The sequence below is a fragment of the Tigriopus californicus genome, chromosome 4 (genome assembly GCF_007210705.1).
Source record: "Tigriopus californicus strain San Diego chromosome 4, Tcal_SD_v2.1, whole genome shotgun sequence".
NCBI lineage: Eukaryota > Metazoa > Arthropoda > Copepoda > Harpacticoida > Harpacticidae > Tigriopus > Tigriopus californicus.
Genome location: NC_081443.1, coordinates 3,983,965 through 4,001,167, shown reverse-complemented (window position 1 = coordinate 4,001,167; position 17,203 = coordinate 3,983,965). Strand labels below are relative to the sequence as shown.

Sequence of the window (17,203 nt, the reverse complement as noted above, 5' to 3'; positions counted from 1 at the left end):
GACAAGTATTCCCCTTCCTTCTCGCTTGTCCCTTTCCCTCTCTATTGGTGGAACGATCCTAGGCCAGGTGAGCCCGCCCTTCTCCCACTCGACGCAGTAGAAGGACATTGGGATCGGGTGGGAAGCCAAGGAATCTCCGTGAGATGTACACTGTCAGAGCATCATCGACTGTGGAGTGGAGAGTGCAATTCATGCTAGACGCGACCCGAGTTCTCTAAAATTAAGCATGACACAGGACAAGAATGTTCGAGGGTGCCCTTAATATGTTGTATCGTCTATGTCCTGCGTGCATTTTTCGAGTTCCCTGGAATATAGAAGTCTTTAGAGAAGTGCTTCCATAGGGAAAGATATTTTGGTTTAGGTTCGCTTTCGCTTGTACAAAGGGCTGAAATTAAGTTCGATGCAAATATTTAATTTCCTTCCAATGCGTGCAACAATGTTTATGAATGGCGGATTAATATACAGCAGGTCATTTTTTCATTTCTATCTAAAACAATATGTACGAAGCGTTATTGAGATGAGAATTAAGAATTCAGGGCTTCTGATTCGGAAAGCATTGCTTAAGTAATTCGGGTAGTCGCGTTCAGGGGCATTGGTTGTGGTCATTTGGCGATAACGTTGAGGTTGGGTGGAAGCTTTCCTTGTTGGATAAACTGGTAGTGGTCTGGTGGACAGTTTGAGCGCCCCCTTCCTAAATTTGCTCTCTTCTTGACCTGCAATGAATTATTAAAACAATCCAGTGATATCTTCCATTAACATCAACTCGTTTCAGAGCAAGCAATCTCGAGCCTTACCTTGCAGCAAGATTGTTTTGACCGTCATTCCTATAGTGTTGGTTACTTGACAAGTAAATTGTCGGTCCGATCGAGAGTAACCAACATTACAAGTCAACAAATCTTGCCCCGGGGCTATTTGCCTAGCAATCACAAGACCTTGCTCTGTCAAGTAAAACTCTGAAGGCCAAGGTTCGGCTTCAACCTTGCACCCAATACAGATTGCCGAGGAGTTTGAGCTTGAATACACTTTTATCATTGGAGCGTCTGGAATGAATTAGGGATACTTTTCGGTATGGTGTTTGGTCTTGAAAATAATCAGATTATAAGAAATAACTCACGTTCAACAACGACATGAAATGTCTTGGATATGCTAGGCGCATATCCGTTTTTGGCGATACAAGAGTATTTTCCATGGTGACTCTTCTTGGCTCGTTTGACGTAAAAGGTAGATGAGTTGTTGGAGGCTAGTAACATAGAACACCATCTTTGACGTCAATTTACATTTCATACACGGTACGAAACTTAATGAATATTTTACCAAATCTTCCGTCTGGCGTTCTCCAAGACACTTTGGGTTCTGGCTTTCCAACCACGGAACAAGTCAAGTTTAAAGATTCGCCCTCCTTCACAGTAATGCTTGAGCTAGATGTAGTGTTGGCTAAAAATTGAGGAGACATGACAACGATGAGACTAATTATCTGAAAAAATAGAGAAAAGTTCCAAATTATTTCGAAGCAAAACTTATGAAAAAAGTGAATATCCTGATTGTCAAAGAACGCCCAACACTTAACGTGCTAGATGGCGTTACAAGCTAGTATTGTAAGATCGCCTTTGAATCTTACAAAGGCCTAGCCACCTGTGATTTCTCATCGCTTGGTAAAATATGCACAAGAAACTTTTCACTTTATCAATGCTACTTATGCTTCCTAAAGCGTGTTGGCCCAATTACTAGCCTCATGTTGTACCTAACCGGAGAAACTATGGAACTTCAAAACAGAAATTGCTCTATTTTGGTCATTAATTGCTTGTGCCAGGGCGCGATTAGTCGGTGAAATATTAAAATACGATTTAGGATCAGCATTGATTTGGTCAGCGCGAGATTGATGAAATTGATGCTGACATACGTGGCGTCATTATTAACAAAAAATGTCCCTCAATCTCGTAAACTATGTCTGTTTCCACGCTGAACAATTATGGAGGATAACTAGGTGAAGGGGGTTGTCACGTTTTCCACGGTACAATCTCCAGTAAATCTGTCAATTGACAGCATTGATTGCATTGGCACAACATGAAATTTTAGCAAGGATTGCACCCGCTAATTAGAATGCAACGCAAATAAGCTACTATTTCGGCAAGGAAACCAATAACCATAATCTTAGATATTGGTCCAATACTAACCTTGTTTTCCATGGGAACAAAATTGACTTGACATATGTACATCCCCTCATCCTCGAAAGTGACATTGAGAAGCTTAAGGTCGTATGCACCCCCTGCCTTGTCAATGATGATATACTTATTTGACTGACTCACGAGCACTCCATGAAGAGCGAGAACGGTTTTTGAGCTCTCCCTTATCCAAGCTATCTGAAACGGCGAACCAAACGTCATCAGTTCCGTAGCCCTCATCCATCAATCCACTCATGTATCCACTCAAGCATCCATCCATCCACTCTTAGATTACACGGTGTTTAGAATGCCATTGGGCAACTTTCAACCATGTTCTCGAGACTTATAAAGATGATTTTCATGTCAATAAATCAGGAGAAGCAAATTGTGTTTTATCAAAAAAAGTCAGCTAACGCTCAAAAAAGCGCAATTTGTCACTTGAAACACACTTAATGACCAATCAGGCAAAAGGTATAAGTTATCAAAATAGTTAGATGCGTTAATTGAACTGGCAAATAGAAATTTCGTGAGCAATTATGAAGCGGCTACTCAGCTATTACATGTTGAATGGCCCAGTTTTCGTCGAAATTGGCTGCCAAATGCGCTGATGATCACTTGGCAATAACTAATGAACATACCAATTACATTTCTGATCTTATGCTATCTGCTAAATATTTTTTCTCAACTTGTGTGATATTATTTTATCTCAAAATAGTTACTTCAAGCACATAAGAAATTTGTTGCTTTGAACAATAATCTATAAATATTTTTAATATGCCTACTTTACTATGACTAAACAGTTTCGACGAAAATTAGGCCCTCCATTTTCAAATAGCCGCTCTATATTTGTTCATGAAGTTTCTACAAAAAGTGCAACTAACACATGCAATTAGTTTGATGTTCTATATTTGTTACCTCATGTGTCATTGAGTGTGATGCATTATGCCTTTGAGCGGCAACTAACTTTGAAAAAAAAATTAATGCTCTTCTTGATTAGTCATTGTCAAAAATTATCCTGAAGAAATATTAAAGCATGATTGAAATTTAACCAGTGGTATTTAAGTACCGTGAGTATCTATCATCGAATGCATCATCATTGGGACTTACCCTATTCTTAATATCTTCTGAATCGGTAGGACAATTCAGTACGACGGATCTGCCTTTCATGGCAACAACGACTGCATCGGCGTCTAATTTCTCTGGTCGACTCACTTGTACACTTAACCGAGCAATATCTATATTGACGCAGGGAACAAGATATTTGTCAGAACCAATCGTTCAGGAATGAGTGATTGGACAGGGAAATGGCTCGCATTCCAATGAATATCCAGGCATAGATACATTACTTACCCAATGCTGCCAAGACCAGGGATATGTAGAGACCCTTTGACCAACCCATGTTATGTTCCAAATCAAATTGAACCAATCAATCGAGTCTTCCGCAAATCAAAATGTCGGGGGCAATCACAATTCCGGTCTCAATTGAAGTGAGCCATCCCTATCGTGGTAATATTAACATGATCATTGTCCGGCTCGTTGAAATGAAAATAATTGTGGAATTACCCTTCTTTGGTTCTTTGGTCAGTACAGTGCTATCCAAATCCAAGCAAGCCAAAGGTAATTTGCGTCCACCCGAACTGGCTGTTTCTGCCTTAAGAGCATATCACATGATGCCGTTGTTTCTACAATCAAAGAAACACACATGGGCACCTAGTTCAGATGAAGGCTAAAACAAGAGGTTTGATTCCCAGGCTACGTCCACCTCCCAATTGCCTTAAGGCTTCATCGTTTTGGGCAGGAAAACTGAGGAGCTGAAGTCACCGGGAAAGAAGAGAGGAACCCTAGAGTTAGGAGAGCAACACTTGGGAGGGGTGGAAACACACCCAAGAGTTTGCACAATGCGTTTCAACTCAAGCTACTTACTTTCCTTTAGCGAGCACCCTTACATCAACACCCATTTAGCCGCTACCAAATTGGTTCCATTGTATGGGTGAAGCTATGTGGCGCATGTACGTAAAACAGTTTTTAATTCCAGAACTTGAAATGCCTATGCAGTACTTATAGGTTCAAACAGAGATGTATCCGCGAAAAACCCTAAATAATTCGTCAAATGTTGAGCCAATGCTAAACATCTGCACGATTGCTATCCATTCGTATCTAACCATTGTTTGTGAGAACACGATCTATGACCACACAGTATTTCACCGAACAGCTTTCCATGCAAGTATGATCAAGTGGAATATTCGTGTTTTGGGACGGATGTTTAAGGTCGATACTATTTTAGAGGCGAGGTAATCCCATTTTGAGTAAGCTTGAGTACGTTAATCATTCATGTTGAGGCTCGGCAACTCTTTATTAAGATCGTCTTGTCCGAGAAATATGCCAAGAACGACTCTGATGAGGCAGTGTGAAGCTGGCCTTCCTGTCAGTTGAAAGTGTTCCATCTTGTAGTACTTTGTTGTCTATGCTCATCATTGATTACACAAGTTAATTCCAAAACAACGTCATGATCAGTGGGATACTGAGAATCTCCTTATTATTCTGTGAGTAAATGATTTCCACTTCACGGTAAATGAGTATAGAACTCTTGAGTTTCCGTAGTGTCTCTGGAATGGTTGGCTAATGAGACAACTGAAAATAATCGGGAGCAGAACTTTAAGAGCTTCACAATCTTGTCGTACGATTTTGGACATTTGCCAGGATTTGTATTCGACAGGCAATGCCCTCACTCTAGGCGAAAGTATAACTTCTCAAGGATAATTTTTGTAGCGTGGACTGTGACACCCAACAATTCAATTGTGATGCCTTGTGACACAATTGCTGACTGGCCTGTGCTATCTTAAAAGTGATGTACGATGAAACACAACCAATTGACCAATGCATTCAAAAGTATGTCTTCACATTTAAGCAACCTAAGTTTTGATTCAAATTTATTTGATAAAACATTTTCCAAACTAATTCGTTCGGATAAGATTTTAAGGACGCATTATCTTAATTGAGAATGTTCTTGTGCAAACTCGAATCATTTACTTTATTCATGTCAACAACTTTCAAACACTTTACTACTCACGCTCGGTAAACTTCGTCCTTGGGTTTGGCGTGTACAAGCAACCCCGGGGCTTATAACGTGTTCAGGTGCATTACTCTCTTGCATACAAGAGGCTTCTTGGCGGATGATCCTTTTTCAGACAAACAGACAATACCACTTGAATCCGCAAAACTAGGTTTGGCTTTTCGTGTAGGATATTTACACATGTTGTATGCATGCACATTTATCATTTTTTCATCCATACTTTCAACACACTAGGTAAACTTCGGTTTCCCCGTTGATATTTTAGAGGGACCCATTTACCTTATTGGATTGCCCTGACCTGTTTTCTTTTTTGGGTAATGCAACTACGAGGGGGCATTAAGTATAGCTGAGTCTAGGCCTATACATTTGAATGAACGAATAATTTCAAAATGTGAGCCTGTGATATTAAGTTTTGACTCTTTTTATTTATTTATTGTTTTATATATTATTTTGGTTAGAATCATATGTATTTTATGCCAAAAAAGTCTGTGACAATGAAGTATTATTTCAAAACAAAAGTTTTAAGGTTGTTCTTCTCAATCCCTTTGATTTTTCTTTGCTTTGGTTTTTCTTTGGCTTGAAACATGCAATCATTCAAGTTAACAATTTCTCAGTTTCTGCTCTTGTAATATCAATTTTCTGGATTATGTCATAAAACATGACAGCATGGCTCCCTTCTTGGGCCCAATATCTCTATGGTCCAAAACTAAGCATTTGAAATTAGCCGGCAAACACTGTCGATTTAATCGGTAAAAAGAAGGTCGAAGACACATTTTTTGTTTTGACGTTAAAAAAATGTCAGAAAATATTCAAAGATTGATCCAAAGACATTAGATTTGGAGATGTTTAATACATTCAAAGTTATAGGCATATACTCATCTATACTTGATTCCCCCTCGTACGTACAACTTTAAGGCTTTTTATCGACCGTGAATTTAGAGCCATTTAATACACAAAATGAAATTGACACACACAAAATTGAATGATTCTCGATTCGTTTTGCTTCTAGTTTTATTTCACACATGCCAAGCTTTGGTCTGCTACGAATGTAGCAACTGTGGGGATATCCCACTGCGACATCTGCCACGAAAACGCTGTGATGAGGATGAGAACACCAGTTGCATGATGACGGTGGCGAAATTCGCTCATTATCGAAGTAATTTCTTTTTGGGTTGAACACATTGCAATGGCTAAGAAAATGGATAATTATTACATGGTCTTTCGTTTGTTTGATGCAGCTATAAGTCGGAGATGCAGCAAAGCCCCGGTTCTAAACTTGGATGGATGTGTCAGCCAAACTATTAATATCATGCGAACCGAGATTTGCATCTGCGGCAAGGACTTGTGCAACGGTGAATACAAGGCGACCGAGATCTCAGATCAAAACGTGAATGCCAGCGCTCCAATGGCCGCCGGTTACTCTATATTTCTAGGATTGATTATGTGTCCAAGTTTTTGGACGATATTGAATAATCATTGACGATAATAAAACTGTCAGGAAGTATATCATAAATAAATGAAAGCCTCGAACATCACTCGTCCTCGGTTAAGTTACTTTGCGAACCAATGATATCAAGTCCGGGCTCTTTGGTCTCCTCTAACTCAAATCCCGTCTTCGTTACCACCACCTCTTCAGACTCTTCTCCATAGCCAATGTCATGATACTTGATGGGATACGTCAATTGATTTCCACCATCACAAGTCACCATACTCTGAAAAATGATATTTTCTATATCCGAGCTTTTGAATGAGACTAACCAAATGGTTTCCATTAGTTTCAATATAACAAAAATACTGCTTGGCCTTGGAAGTGTGCTGACGAGCATGTTTGGATTGCACTTTAAATAGCCATAACTTTGCTTGCTCTTTTTTGGTGACTTCAAAATCCTTTTCCATTCAATGAATTCATTTAAAGATGTGGAAAAGTATGCCAAAATTTGTCAAAAAGCCAGAAACTCTTTCTTTGATTCTATTTTAATTGGCACTAGTTGGCTTGTCAAGCCTTAACAATGCGGAAAGCTCCTTTCCTTCGTCGGGTTGGGTGGAACATCCATAACGAGAAGAGAAAGTAGTCGAACAGCTGATAGCTTTGGCTCCTACTCTTGTTGGCTGGCCTCAAAGCCTCAAGGGGCCTTTGTTGCTCAAGTCACTTGGTAAAAGAAGCCATGAATTTGGATACCCTCATTGCGTTTCTTTTTATGTGTGTAGGGCAAATCTGTGCGCTAATGCCTCATGATTTGTCTTGGTTTGAAGATTGGACTCCGTATCCTTTGACGTTGGGTACATCTGCTTCTTACAAGGAACATATGGACCAGTTGGAGCACTTTTCAGACCATTTCCTCGAGGAGTCTAAGCCCTACAGGGAGTTTCGGGAGGCTTGTTTACAAAGTCCTACTTGTCAGAACCCAGCAGTCTTGAAGAAGCAATCCAGTTGTGTCAAAATGTGCATGTCACCTTCTTGCTACGTGAGAGTGTACAAAATGTGGGATCCTTTGGAACCGGGTGAAATTGATTTCAAATTATCTCAATTCATTTTGTGCTTCAATCAACGGTTTTATAAGAAAGATTGGAAATACTGAGCCTACACCGCCAACAATTTTAGTTACCTGGATCCTGGGATTGTAGCCGATCATCGTTGAGAAACCAAATGGATTAGTGAACGGGAGTTCTATGTCAATAAGTTTGTTTTTGTATAAATCCAAGGCAAACCTGAAAAATAAACCATAGTCCTGTCTCAGTCATTCTATAAACGTTAGTGTTCCTACAAATTTCTACAGTGTTCTTAGATTTGTAGTAAGAGATCCTGAATACAGAGACGCAAAAGGTTCAGCCAGTGGCGGCACTTACCGTTATAACCAATCAGAAGAAATAACAAGTTTTCAGAAATCTTGTGTTGAGCACTAAGCTCTTATTTTGAGCACTGTATAAGCAAGTGCACTGACATGAGATGCACCATTATGTATTTTTCCAAGAATTCTAATCAAGAATTCATCTAGCTATCTTTTCTTCCATTGAATATTGATCTTCAATATTTTTGCATGCAATCGCATGAGTTCATTTGCATTAGATAGAGTTCATCAATAGTCCTGACCATGCCCTTACCACTAAAGTATGTTAGTTCAATTCTTACTGGCAGACAGAAATAGAACAGCATGACGAGTCTACTTTTTATTTGAGCATACCTTCAACATAACTACCTATAACTACTGCATATGACATGCCAGCTTGTAGGTGAAGTCCACTACAGGGATTGAGGTATGCAGCGTTGCACTTTCAATGAAAATCCAAGGATTGTGAAACACTCGACAAATCACAATGAAACTCCGGATTTGGATGGATTGGGAGGTACATCATATAATCTATTCAATTTAACTTCCATTTGCGCTTTAATCACCATTGCAGGACAAGGTCGGAATCGGCCAAAAGTTTCAGACTTTGAAAGTGTAACGCCACATGCCTCGCGCCCTGTACATAGATCTGGCATTATCTATCTAAAACCCTACTTTTTATTAGAATTACTTTCAGAGGTATTTTTGGAAATCGCAAGCCAATTTTGACAACTGATAGACAATCAGATTGGCATAATTTGATGACGTGAAGTCAGCCTTGTGCATCTTTTGTTTGGATAGCCCTTTCCAGAGTGAGCTGGCCGTTTGTATGCGTATTTCCAAAGTGCACTTCAACAAATGTACGTCGTCCATTCTAAAAATTTAAAGTTTATGCCATACCTAGGGCTCTTTTGTAGAAGAGTGTGTTCTGAGGATAATGAGTAATAATGATCGTAATACATGATTAAACAAAGAAATTAGAATTTCATGGAAAAGAGTGGACAGCTTGAACGGGAAACGTATTTCGTCGATCCAGATGGTGCTTGCTCCTGTGCTCTTCTTGAAAACCTAACCAATCTCCTCCCTTTCGTGGCTTCACAAATAGGATGGTGCTGCTGGAACTTGTAGGATATTTGAGATCGGCTTTCACAATCATGGTCATTTTTGTCTTGGAAATCATTTACAATTCCTTGGGATCTTCTATCCCGTGGCTTTGACCAGTCTTTTGGTTGTAACAGACCTTGGACGTCAAGATGTTGGCTTATCATGAAGGCTGTTGGTCTTCCTGGATCGATTTATTGTGTAAGAAACAGTACCTCTTGAAGTTTGAAAACCCTAGAAGTTATCCCCGCAACTTCATCCCTTTTTGTTGAGTTCCAAACTTTTTTTGCGAGAAATTTGATTAGGTTCCTCAGAACTTACTTGGATCGGAGTTTTTCTAACACATACATATGATCATCCTAGTTGTTCCGGTCATAAGCCCCCGCCAATAAGAAATTGTGACTTTGACAAGGCTCATTCACAGGAAATATTATAATTACTTCACGGCCTTTATAGCATTCAGCTCATAATTTTATCGATTAAATTGTGTTCAATATTCAATATGGTAAAATGCGCTCAACACTGAAACATTTGACCCCTGTTAAACACTTAGCCTCTGACCTAACCCCAAGGCGGCTAAACAGCGATTTTGTTGGTCAATAATTTCAATACAAAACCGCAAGGTTAGATGAAGGAGATCTTGAACAATATTATGAATTTTCCTGCTGATGTAAAAAATAGAAATATATGCAATAAAAGAAATTCCGACAGCAAAAAAATCGAAACCCCAAAAAGAGGCGAATTTTTTAAACGCACATACCTCTTAGTTAAGGCTTGGACGTTCGCCAGAATAAGCATACTCTCACCACTTTGGACAGTGCATTGTCATATCGGTAAACGTCCAAACCCCTAACTCCGAGGTACGAACTTTTAGAAACAGCCTCAGGTGGGCATTTTCCTACGCCAACACTTTCTTTAGGGGTGACGAGGTAGTGCAAACATTTCCCAGCCAAACATAGACCAACACAATACCTGGTCTCAACAACTGAATGGCGTTCCCGATGTGTTTTGAATAAGTGGCTCTGAACACCTTGTTTTGATTTTCCATGAAGACATGTACATTCATTGACATATTGAACCTGCTATTGTACATTCAAATCTGGATATTCATGAGATTTTTTTGTGAAGCTCATGAGCAACAATAAATGCAGACAATAAGACACTGTAGTGGAGCGTACCTTCAAGTCAGTGCTCTTTTGAGTTTCTTGATGAAAGGTGAAGAAGCATGCAATCTTACCTAATTCTCGTGGTTCTCTCATAAACACTGTCAATGCCGTAGAGGACCCCACAAACAACAAACATTTCCGAGACTTGATTGTGATTCAAACTGATGTTCCACATATAACTGATCTCTAAGCTCATTGGATCAATCTTCATCACCACCGTGTTGTTGTCCAAGGCCAGGCCAAACATTCCCCACAAGCCATTCTCATCCGTAGAAAAATCGAAATAACTTCCCACTTGCTTAGGATTGTATAACTGCGTCAAGAGATCGCCACCATTGGCCACAACGACTCGGTTTCGGGGGATTTTTAATCGCTTGGAAAACCTGGTTTTCAAGTCATATTTGATTATGCTCTCACTCTCTAAATGAAAGTAGAAGAAGCTTCCATTGTATACCACGTGATTGTTGCCCTGAAATGAGAGCTCTTTTGAATCAAAACGAACCAGCCATCATTGTGAGTCATAATGGTCACAGATAGGCACCTCTATGATGTGCATTACATTTCAGAGTGTAAGGCAACCTATCATCTTACTACATATTTGATCGATAGGATAATGAAGATTCAAAGAATTTGTGAAATTGATACTGGCCCAAGGACGTCAAATTACGCCGAGAGCTACACCCTCCTAGCTCAAATATCAAACGTTTGGCAAAACAAGGATATGGAGGGGGCAAATGATCACGATGCCCAATTGTTGCATCATACAACATTCAAAGGACCTTATGGCACGTGATGCATGTTTGATTTTGGCAATACGAAGTTACACAGTGTTTGGTAGGAATGGCCATAATTCCGCTAGCCTTGCAAAGGACCTAGAAAAATCTACTCTTGGTTTACTGACACTAACATGGCCCTGAACGGAATGAAATTCCGCTCAATGACCTTCGGGTCAACTCCTTTGAATACTCCACTCGTAGAGAATGGCGATAAAGATATTGAGGAGATCTCATCTATGAAAGATTTAGGTGTAGTCCTCCAAAATAATGGAAAGCTCGATGAGCAAATCCAGTTGAAGGTGGGTGCAGCTTTTCTAAAAGTGTGGCTGGATACATATATCGCACGTTTAAGTCCAGAGATAGCATCACGATGCTAACTCTGTATAACTCGATTGTCCAGCTACATCTTGAAAATGCTTCACCCATTTGGGCTCCAATGAGATCAGCAGGCTTGCAGAAGGTCGAACAATGGTGTTTCACAAGGAACATTGGTAGAATGAGAGAGCTCTCATATTGGGAGAGATCAAAGAGGTTGTGACTGTACGTACTGTGTGCAAAGATGGTACGAAAGGTAGATCTGATATTGCACGTTTTTAGGAGCATCCATGAGCTTTGTCCCGACCCAGGTTTTAGGGTCAATCTAAGTAACCATGAAATCCTGGTGAACCCAGGCTAGTTCGAACAATGAAGTCCAGCCTTTCTCTGGCTCCTTCAATGTTTAATTTGTTTTCCTGTAATATTCGTAAAGAATTCAAGCTTCAAATTTAAGCTTTATCATTTTCAACGTTTAATTTCTATATAATGGTTTATTATGATTTCAATGGTTTGATTGTATGGATAGACAACGGGCACTTGAAATAACCATTCTAAAATTTAAGTCAAGGGAGCCTAAACACTTTGATTTTTTTGTATGAATATATCCCTCAGTAATCTGGCCCGAAACAGGCCGGTTTGGTGAGAAACCCGTTCTCAGTACATGTTTCTAGAGGTCTGTGGTTCCTACATAAAATGTAACCGTAATGTGACAAAAAGGGAGGGAGCACATTTGCTATGGCTACGAGCCATTTCTTCCAGTTTCGAGAAACAGACTTTCCTAAACCGAAAAAGGTAATTTTTAAAATTAGTTGATAGACCAAATATTGTGTAAAGTTTAAGTGAAAATAACTAGACGAATTAAGATCTTTCATTTCAATTTTAGCGGGGATTACATTATTTGCAGCGGTTAGTAACGTCAGTGAAAACCCAAACAAAAAACCAAATCCTTCTTCTGATAATGCGGCATAGAAGCAAATAAAAAGGTCCCATACAATGAACAGCAAGTTAAGAAGGAAACAAATAAGGACCCAAATGATAACAAACGGGCAAAAAAGTCCCATAATGTGAAAAATGGTAAGAAAAAAGTTAAAAAGAGTCGAAAAGCTGGAAAAATGACCAAAAAGTGGGAAAAGATGGAAATTTGGTTCAAATGTTTTCCCCCCGCCAATACGGCTCAAAATGTTCGTTGTAGGGGAGTTACTTGATCTATGTGGACAATAGTAAGAAATGAATTGAGGAGTCGGAATATCTCGTAATTGGGCCACCCTTAATCCGAACTCAGTCTCAATGTGACTTCCGACTCAAGGAAAAAAAACAAGAAGTCGAAGACAAAAGGGCTGGTAGAAGCAAAGCTGGCTTGATTAGCCAAAACGAAACGAGAGCTTTTTAAATTCCAACGACGAGGTGAATATTTGGGAATATTGGTTCCATTAATCGATTTTGGCTTCGATAAAATGTCTGTTTCAAGCGTTGAGTTTCCATGGTGTGCAATTCACGGTTGAAACCGGTGGTAAACTGAAATTATTATTTTGAATTGAAAGCGTGCATCATACCGTAAACGGTAGAGGTAAAGTCAGGTTTTTTGATGGCGTGTTCATCCTGAACATGGTTTTGTTGTTGTATTCGAGAAGCGTTTGAGAATGTTGACTGTCCGTGGTCCACACTTTAGACTTATCGTCCTGATCCCAAACAAATGCCTCCATGAGCCAAGAGCCATACAAGTCCGGAGTGTAACGATGAAATACTGGCTTGCCAATCGTCTCAATCATGCATTCTGTGGAAATTTCAACGGTGAATCAGAAAACTTCGGCATTAATTTGTTCTCATAGGGAACCAATTAGAAGGTGGACAAGGTAACCCTAAATTTTCGACTTTAATTACAATTATATATTTCTCGTTAAACGGGTTAAAATAATGTTCTTGGGGGTAAGAGTCGCATAAAAAAAAAGTTCAAGCCGTTATTAAAAAATAGTTTTGCAATTAACGCAATTAGAGAGCATGGAACAAAGGAGGGTTCGAAAGAAGAAAATATTTAAAGAGAGTGTTTGTCAAAGCATGGCATTCGCCACTTGAGGTTCATACGGAATGGATTAAGTAGCATGAAACTTCGTCATGATGTTTCCAGAACTCATTTTTTCAATATTATTTGCAAGGAAGCTTATAAGCTGATTGAATTCAGAGCTATTTTTTGTTGAGCATGGGACGCTAAGTTTGGAGAACATTATGTTACGACATGCTATCAACAAACGCGGTTTACCAGAAGTTCGATTTGGAAGACCTGGGAACACTGTGTCATAAGGGAGAACATTGAGCCCATACATCCTTGCCGACCCTTCACATCGGAATGCCTGGCAGTTTTGACATTTAGGCGGAGGAGGACATAGATCCTCCAGGCCCGCCAAAGGTGGAGGTTGTTCACCAATAACTGTTGGCCGAGATCCTCCGATCATAGGTGGCGGTAATGCTGAATTAGGATCTCGTTCTAAAAAAGGAAAACATCTCTTCAAATTAAGCAAGCATCAACGATTTAAAAGGGAACTTTGCAACCACTAATGCTAATAAAAAGGCCATAGAATTATCTAGGGACTTAAGTCAAGCTGGCTTCCTGAAAAACTATCTGGGCGAGTCGAGGAATACTTAGATTCACCCTTTGAAAAGTTATCACTTACTCACATCAGTCCCTTATCGTGCTTGGTTGAGAGGAAATCTTATCAAACTTACCAAATATGGTTATGCCTCCCTTGGTGATGCCTTTTTCATTCTTACTGATACAATAGTAAACGCCAAAGTCTTCCATGCTGGTCATCTGGATCACAAGGGCCGTTCGTGTTTTGTAGATATCGTTTTCCATTGAAGTTAGACTGTACTTGTCGTCGTTTTGTTGAATTAGCCGCCCATCATATCTCTCCCAATAGTTGACGGCGCTGGGAAATGCCTCAATATCACACTCTATTACGGCTTTAGAGCCATTATATGCACCAATCATCTGACGGTGAATTTGAATCAAAGGTGGGACTAGAAACCAGACAGAGGTGAATCAGTGGTCCCTTTACTCAAACATTCATGAACACATAAGAAGTGAAAGGTCTTACAATGGACTTCAAGGTTAAATGTCTTTTCAGCAGCGGGTGGAATTCCATTGTTAGCCGTACACACGTACTTGCCCATGTGTTCTCTGTTCACCTGAGTGATATTCAATATGGCACCTGGAGCCACAGATCCTAAAATTCACATAAAGTATCTTTTCATTTATCAAAAATGATCGTATTGTACATTGCTCAATGGTTTCACTTACTCTTCCATGCTCCATCTGGAAAGGCATTTCCGTCCAGTCTTTGCCAAGAAACAATGGGTTTTGGAACTCCTGATCCCAAACAAATCAATTTAAGATGATCCCCCTCCTTAACAATGATATTCTCCTCGTGATTTCCATCGGCGCCAGAAATGACCGGCGGGATGAGAATTTCGCTCACATTTTTGCCCTCCACTGTCCAGACGCCAATGCCAGGAATGCCAGCCCGTCCATTTTCACCCGCGTCTCCTTTCCGGCCTCGTGGTCCAGGCAAACCTCGCTCCCCGCGGTGTCCTTCATCGCCTTTTTCACCTTTGTCACCTTTGACGCCATCGGAACCATGTTTGCCAGGAATGCCTGAAGAGCCTGGTAGTCCGGGGATTCCATCTACCCCCGGTATTCCATCTAAGCCATTTCGTCCAGGAATGCCATCCAACCCAGGCTCACCTGGCAATCCATCCCTTCCATCAAGACCTTCAGAGCCTAAAGATAAGAAATAAAATCAAATAACATGTGATAAAGAGTGTTAGCATTTTCCTTTCGCACTTTGTACCTTTGTTTGTTATAAGAAGGCATCTGATTTTGGAATATTCTTATACTTATAAATAATGTATGGGTATGCTCATCATGCTATCATATTTGCTAGTGTCCTCACCCGACGTTCCTCTGTCACCCTTGGGTCCACGAGGTCCTGGTGGACCAATGGGACCTTGATGACCCTGGATGCCTTTGCTCCCTACCCGACCTGGTCGTCCCCGTTTCCCCTTGATCCCTGGTAATCCAGATGTTCCAGAGTCTCCTTTTTTCCCAGGGTTGCCGGGTGGACAGTATTCTTTTGTAGCCGAACAGAAATCTTGGATGGCTTCGACCTAAGTAAACTTGAACAATAAGATTTCAAGCATTGTCAAACACTGTGGAAGCTGTAAGATCTCACTGGAATCCTGGAATAAGAAGTGAGCCACACCCATGGATTATTAGGGTCCTCTGGGGTTCTGGCCTGAATCTCGTCCCGCAGTTTGGGATGGATGAATTCCACATTGGCTTTTTCGTAGTTGGAGCGTTTCTCTCGAACATGTTCATTTTGAGCCGGCACTGAATTTAACTGCGTCAGGAAGTTGTACCCAAACAACACGTATAGGAGACCAATGTGAAGCCACATGTAAAGATTCGAAGTGGAGCCCATGGTTTGGTTAGCTTAGACTCATTGTCGAGTCGGTAGTATCACAAAGAAGCATCAATAAATACTAACTATATATATTTTCGCTTTGTTTATGCTGTGGTCCAATTCTGACTGAAGAGGGGTAGTTTGGAACAGGTTTTTCGTCCATACTTTTTCGCCTGTTCAAAGGGCATTCCTCTTTTTCCCCCTGGCCCTTGCTATGTTAGCAATAGGAGTCCAGATAGGCTTTACAAGTTGAAGTCTTAACAGGCCAACCGACTACTTCGCGAAGATGTGCATTTTAAATTCCCCAATCAATGCTCTTTAAAGGCATTTCGTCAAACAAAAATGTACCCAAGGCAATTGAATCTCAAAAATGTAACAAAAATATTCCATTTCTATCTTATCATTGTATTCAACAAAATAGGCGAAAGTGTGCCTTTTGCTCCAAGAGCAAAAGAGCAAGAAAGTGGATAGGCAACAAGTGGGAAGAAGACCCCACGGCGTCCGTTTGACGATGTTCAAGTCCAACAAAAAGCCTTACTTTTTTGCATCGTATTCCCTACGAATTTTTGCGGGTAGCAAATTGAACGATGAAGGAGCCCGAGAAAGAAGAGAGGAGGTCTTCATTGGTGGAACTTACCGGGATCATCAAGGGCTATAGGGTTGAGCTTCTGCTGTCCCTAGAATTGACCCACAAACTGGAAAGGACAACTTCCGGAACGGAGGTTTGAAGCCATGACTCTTGGGGAGAAAATTCTTGAAATATTGTTGCTGCCCCGTAAACCGTTCGATAGTCATTAGAAACATTGACATTTGGTCCTGGGCTTTGTACCCTCGACTACTCGGTTACACTAACTCCTCTTGTTCACTAGTACATTAACAGAGCCATCCCTTATTTAACGTGCGTTAACAAGACAAATCGTTCTAAGACATCATTCCCCCCAAAAGCGAGCATTGAAGGGAACTTTTTTTAACTATACATGCACTCTACTTCTATGACCGAATTGGTCGACAAGAACATGTCAAGAAGTATAAAAGACGGGGCTGATATCTCAATCATGCAGAAAGCTATATCTATAAAAATGTTTGACTTTTCTTGAGAAGATTCCACAACAAAAAAAAGCAAGTCTTTTTTCAAGATTTTAGTTGTCTGCTGAATCGATTGGTTTATTGGGTCAAGGTGTCCCCTTGGGTGTACAAGATTTTGTCTCGGGTTGTCGCAATGTTAATGTGATATTTACGACCCCAATCAAAGTGCTTCCTGATTGTAGGCGCGTCCCATTGCTACGCAACATTTTCAAAAGCGGGTTATACATGTGACTCGGAGC

The 17,203-nt window shown here is 40.3% G+C and overlaps 3 protein-coding genes across 5 annotated transcripts; 1 reads left to right on the top strand and 2 right to left on the bottom strand.

Annotated features, from left to right (window-relative positions):
* Positions 1–397: 397 nt before the first annotated feature.
* LOC131879500 (opioid-binding protein/cell adhesion molecule homolog) lies at positions 398–3,935 on the bottom strand. 2 transcript variants are annotated; one of them, XM_059225846.1, is made up of 8 exons: positions 3,726–3,935; positions 3,513–3,660; positions 3,270–3,397; positions 2,175–2,360; positions 1,315–1,474; positions 1,115–1,240; positions 795–1,040; positions 398–713 (listed from the first exon to the last, which is right to left on the bottom strand). In XM_059225846.1, the coding sequence occupies exons 2-8, from the start codon at positions 3,559–3,561 to the stop codon at positions 484–486; spliced, it is 1,125 nt and encodes a 374-aa protein (XP_059081829.1). In that variant the 5' UTR covers positions 3,562–3,660; positions 3,726–3,935; the 3' UTR covers positions 398–483. The 2 variants fall into 2 exon arrangements, with proteins under 2 accessions (XP_059081829.1, XP_059081830.1); XM_059225847.1 differs by lacking the exon at positions 3,726–3,935 and having other exon boundaries at positions 3,513–3,719.
* A 631-nt stretch (positions 3,936–4,566) lies between these two features.
* LOC131879503 (uncharacterized) lies at positions 4,567–6,715 on the top strand. 2 transcript variants are annotated; one of them, XM_059225851.1, is made up of 3 exons: positions 4,567–4,705; positions 6,245–6,391; positions 6,474–6,715. In XM_059225851.1, exons 1-3 carry the CDS (start codon positions 4,669–4,671, stop codon positions 6,713–6,715), a joined length of 426 nt encoding a protein of 141 aa, XP_059081834.1. In that variant the 5' UTR covers positions 4,567–4,668. The 2 variants fall into 2 exon arrangements, with proteins under 2 accessions (XP_059081834.1, XP_059081835.1); XM_059225852.1 differs by lacking the exon at positions 4,567–4,705 and adding an exon at positions 4,827–5,051.
* LOC131879496 (uncharacterized) lies at positions 6,611–16,053 on the bottom strand. The gene is made up of 10 exons (XM_059225841.1): positions 15,648–16,053; positions 15,369–15,582; positions 14,717–15,196; positions 14,514–14,642; positions 14,143–14,436; positions 13,679–13,903; positions 12,975–13,195; positions 10,402–10,799; positions 7,842–7,944; positions 6,611–6,947 (listed from the first exon to the last, which is right to left on the bottom strand). Exons 1-10 carry the CDS (start codon positions 15,894–15,896, stop codon positions 6,768–6,770), a joined length of 2,493 nt encoding a protein of 830 aa, XP_059081824.1. The 5' UTR covers positions 15,897–16,053; the 3' UTR covers positions 6,611–6,767.
* Between the last annotated feature and the right edge of the window lie 1,150 nt (positions 16,054–17,203).